The sequence below is a fragment of the Arachis duranensis genome, chromosome 10 (genome assembly GCF_000817695.3).
Source record: "Arachis duranensis cultivar V14167 chromosome 10, aradu.V14167.gnm2.J7QH, whole genome shotgun sequence".
NCBI lineage: Eukaryota > Viridiplantae > Streptophyta > Magnoliopsida > Fabales > Fabaceae > Arachis > Arachis duranensis.
The window spans coordinates 8,304,527-8,309,686 of record NC_029781.3 but is presented as its reverse complement, the minus strand read 5'-3'; the positions used below and the strand labels follow the sequence as shown (position 1 = coordinate 8,309,686).

Sequence of the window (5,160 nt, the reverse complement as noted above, 5' to 3'; positions counted from 1 at the left end):
AATTTTTCATTTTTTCTTCTCTGTATGGTACTTCAAATCTTCGTTATTGAGATTTGTTCAATTTTAGTTAGATTTTATTTTTAGTTCCAATTTCAGTTGGATTTTAGCTTTTAGGTAGCTCTAATCTTTCTCTGAGAACTGGTTTACTTCTAATGCTTGTATTATGAAACGTATATCCATCATTGAAGTCTTGTTCTATGATTCATTGTGTGGCATATTCTTTGTGATTGATTATTGGATCTTTTTATGCTCATTTTATTTTAATAAAAAATCGTTGTATTAGTGGTTTGAAAACTTTCATGATAAGCTTGTTAATTAACATCAACCTTGAAAGAATTTGTTCAAAGCAGTAAAGATGTTTGGGTTCTTTTAAATGAAACTTAATCTTTTGATTACTAAATTGCTGTCATGGATCTTGAATAAACGATGTTTCACACCTTTGAAGAGTTAATTTAAGGGTTTAGCTCTAAATGTTACAATTGTATTCCAATGCAAAAAGAATATCAAAGCAATAGCCAAGACTAAAACAAGGAGTACAAAGAAGACACACCATGGAAACAAGCACCAAAGAAGGCTTAGAACTCAAGAAAGTGGATTGTGATGCATCGGAGATTGAGTATGTTAGTTATGGTGGCGAGCACCACCTCCCCCTTATCATGAACCTAGTCGACCAAGAACTCAGCGAGCCGTACTCCATATTCACGTATCGTTACTTTGTATATCTCTGGCCTCAGCTCTCTTTCCTGGCATTCCACAAGGGTAAATGTGTCGGCACGGTGGTTTGTAAGATGGGCGACCATCGAAACATTTCCAGAGGATACATTGCCATGTTGGTTGTGATCAAGCCCTATAGAGGAAAAGGCATTGCTACAGAACTTGTTACTCGGTCTATTAAGGTGATGATGGAATCTGGTTGTGAAGAAGTTACTCTGGAATCAGAAGTTACAAACAAAGGAGCATTGGCACTCTATGGTCGCCTTGGCTTTATTAGGGCTAAGAGGCTCTTTCATTATTATTTGAATGGAGTCGATGCTTTCCGGCTCAAACTGCGATTCCCTCGGCCGGAGCTGCACCCATCTCTGCCTGTGATGGCAGATAAATATGGTAGTAGTCATATACCAAGTGATCATGATAATTCAGCATTTGAACAATGATTTGATTCCTTCAGTGCCTGTTTGAGTGTTTGTAAAGAATCATAAACCCTTCTTGAGCATATTACTGTACAATTAATTAGATACCAAGATTTTTTATTGGCTCAACTCTACTTATATTACCATGTAAAGATTAATATAATGCTATTAGTATTAGTGATTATACAATATATGAATATGGTAAAAGAAAAAACTATAGAATTATGTTAGATTCTGTTAAATAATATGCGGTGGGATGCCTTTGTTGTGAAACTTGGAACAAATTGATTATCAAAACCTCTATTTTCTACCTTGAATATAGGAGTTTACCACTTCAACGATGCACTCATGCAAGGTTTACTATCAATCTCGCTCAAGTCATATTCATCATGTTCTACCTCTTGATTTTGTATTAAGCAAATATTTAAGAGGACATGTATTGAACCAAAATATATATTTTGCAAAGGCAATATGTATGGCGTATTTTAACGTTAATGAAACGTTAAAATGGTTTAGTGCAGCCAGTTCAGTTTGGAAAAGTAGGGAGAATTTTTCTTTTCGGTTTTTGAGGCGACGAAACGTTAACGTGGGATGTGCGGGTTTTTTTATGGTGAAGTTTAAGGTCAAGGCTTTTGGTCTATGCTTTAACTGTTTAACGCCAATGAGCCTTGGCCCCTCCCCACCTCAAAGGTTTAGAGTTCAAACCCTAAAAAATATAATTAAAAAAAATGTGATAAAATGTGTGAAGAGTGTGTGGATCAGTGGGTGTATTGTGTATTTAGGATCGAAGATTGTCCAATCCATTGGGGTACCTAAGATTGAGGGTTATCCAATCCACCGAACAAAAAAGAAAAAAAAAACTGTTTAACAACTTTATCCCTTTTTTCCCCTTTGAATAAATTTAATGTAATTTAGGTGTTATAACATATAATTAACGTAAGAGTCTGAATAACGGTTTAATTAACGCGTGTTACCTACTGCTATGCTATTAACGTAAGGTTGATTTGGGCTTGTGGGAGCCGGTTGTTATTTCTAGAGGGGGACCAAAAATATCCTACTTAATGTTTGCGGATGACTTGCTTCTATTCTGTAAAGCTACAAAGAGACAAGTGCAAAATGTGATGTTGGTTTTAGAGACTTTTTGCAAAGCATCTGGAATGAAGATTAATGTGGAGAAGTCTAAAGTGTAATCATTAGTAAATTGGAGTCTATGATGAGAAATTTTCTTTGGAAAGGACAAGTTGATGGAAGAGGATTGAATCTTGTTAGTTGGAAGGTACTGGTTATTCCAAAAAAATATGGAGGTTTGGGGATTAGAGATCCTTATTGTGTAAATATTGCTCTTCTTGGGAAGCTAGTTTGGACTTTTTTCCAACAGCCAAACAAGCTATGGGTCCAATTGTTGGATGCCAAGTACCGATAATCTCTATATGACTGTTTTAGTTATCCTAAGAACAAGGACTCTCCCATTTGGAGGTGTTTTTGCAAGGCTTGGGAAGTGTTGAAGGATGGGTTTGCTTGGTGTATTGGAGATTTGAACCAGAATTTTTGATTTTCTAGCTGGAGGAGAGAAGGACGGTTATCTAATGAGATGGATTATGTTCACATTTCTGATTCGAATCTCCGGATACAGGATATTTGGTCGGTTGGTAGGTGGCATTTTGATACTCTTTATTCTCCTTTATCTCAAAATCTGAAAGGTAATATTCTCTCTTACAATCCAGATAAACAAGCAGGTCTAGAAGTGGGTTGGTATTGGAGTGGGTCTACTTCCAAAGTCTAAACTTACGCAATGGTTACTTGTGGTTGTGTAAGCAGCTGTTTGGTTGGGAGGAGCAGGAGAATTGGCTTTGGCTTTGGCGTCAGCTTGTTCCGGAAAAGCATAAGTTTTTGGCTTGGTTGTGTCTTAAGGAGGCTCTTCCTACTGCAAGTTTTCACTTTAGAAGAGGGATGTCGTCATCGGATAGGTGTCCAAGATGTCTTTCTAGCCAGGAATCGGTTTTACATTGTATTCGAGATTGTTCAAAAGCTCAGCTTGTCTGGCATAGGTTGGATATTTCTTGTCATCCTTTGGATTTGAAGAACTGGTTCTTGTATCATAGCAGAGAGCATCCGTTCAAGTTCTTTTCGGGACTTTGGTGGATATGGCGAGCAAAGAATAATGACATATTTAATCCCCATGAAACTTGGCATCCGGAAAAAGTGATTTGTCTGGCATTAACTTCAGAAAATGAGCTTAAGAATATTTTTGAATTACAACGTATGTCCCTTCCCTCTACTCTAAATGGTTTTTGGAATCCCCCATCCATTGGTACTTTTAAGATTAATTATGATGCTAGTTATTTTGATTCGGGTGATAGTGTTGGTTTTGCTTGTGTTATTAGAGATTGTAATGGGAGCTGGCAAAGGGAATATTTGGGAATGATTGAGAGTAATAGTATTCTTCAAGGAGAATTATTTGCTATTTGGAGAGGATATCTCTTAGCTTGGGATGTGGGTCAACGAGATGTTATTTGTGAGACGGATTGTGTGGAAGCATTTAATCTTGTTACTCAAGATGGTTTTGGGTTTATTGATCTATTGGTGCTCAAAATAAGAGATATCATGCATTGGAATTGGTGTATTGACTTTCGTTTGATTATGAGAGATGCAAACACGGTGGCAGATACTATGGCAAAGATAGCGATGAAGTTACAACTTTCGCATGTGGAGCTTCTTTCACCTTGGGAGGAGTTTAAGAGTAATCTTAAACGGGACTGCCCCTCTATTTAACCAGTTTCTTGTTTTGTTTGTTTTGTTTTTCTTTATTTAATTTATTTTAGTAACCAAAAATAGATTTTGCAACGACAAAACTGAAATTAAATATTAAAAAAGTTTGGTAACAAAAAATTTTCGGTCATATTGAGCCAAAATTTTTCATAATTTATTTCATTTATATAACTTAACAAGTATAATAACCCGTGTCATGCACGTGATAAGATTAAAATTATAATTTTAATTTGTTGTGTTAAAATTAATTTAAATTATAATTTTTTTAATTAATAAAAAAAATATATTATGTATTATTTTTTTCTTTATATAGTATTAATTGTATTAACTGTAAAATAGTTATTAACCGATATTAGTAATCTATTTTTTTTCAATAAATTAGACATATATACTCAATGTGACCATAAATAATACAGTAATACTTAAATTCACCAACAAAATTTTATATGTTGGTTTATTGTGAAATAAGAACATATCAAAATCAGATCAAAATGAACAACATATTAATAGAGAATCTTAATGCCAAAAGTTTTGCAATAAACAATAAATAATTTAAACTCATTGAATAACAACTCAACACTATCCTTTGATGCTTGTAAAATATAAACCTGAAACAACATTATATCAATGTTAGTATATAAAATTATATGATTAACGTAATTATAAAATTGTTTATCAGGAGAATAAAATAATACGGATTTTAATGATAATTTTAATATTCTCAAGATACTAATGTACAATTAGAGTGCATTATCCATTAGTACCTAGAATTTGTCAATTTTTTTTAATAGATAGTAATAAATTTTAATAAATGAACAATACAATAATAATAATACAAATTAACTACGTACCAAATAAGTTAGATTTTTCATTTGTTTGTCTCAAAATATCAGCATGATCGAGAAAATTGAAATGATTGTCAGAAATTTTACGATTATCGACCGTATTTACTATATGTGACTCTTTCTTAAAAGTTGACTCTCAAATTTAGGTTCATGTACCATAAAAAATACTATATATACATTTTAGTAAATCAAAAATAAATATGTAAATTAGTTATTATTAAGATAATTTTTGATTATGTATAGTAGTTACACATTATATATCGATTTTGTTAAAATTATATAATTTTATTCTACCATAATTAGAATCATTATTTTCTATGAATAATTCCGGCCAACTTCGTAGCATTACCACATTATTATTATTATTATTATTATTATTATTATTATTATTATTATTATTATTATTATTATTATTA

The 5,160-nt window shown here is 32.7% G+C and overlaps 1 protein-coding gene across 1 annotated transcript; it reads left to right on the top strand.

The window, feature by feature from the left end:
- Positions 1 to 497: 497 nt before the first annotated feature.
- On the top strand, positions 498 to 1,250 carry LOC107468911 (N-alpha-acetyltransferase MAK3; the record flags this gene model as incomplete). Its single annotated transcript, XM_016088294.3, is given in 1 exon segment — positions 498 to 1,250. A coding segment is annotated over 1 exon segment (603 nt). The 3' UTR covers positions 1,155 to 1,250.
- Positions 1,251 to 5,160: the final 3,910 nt, after the last annotated feature.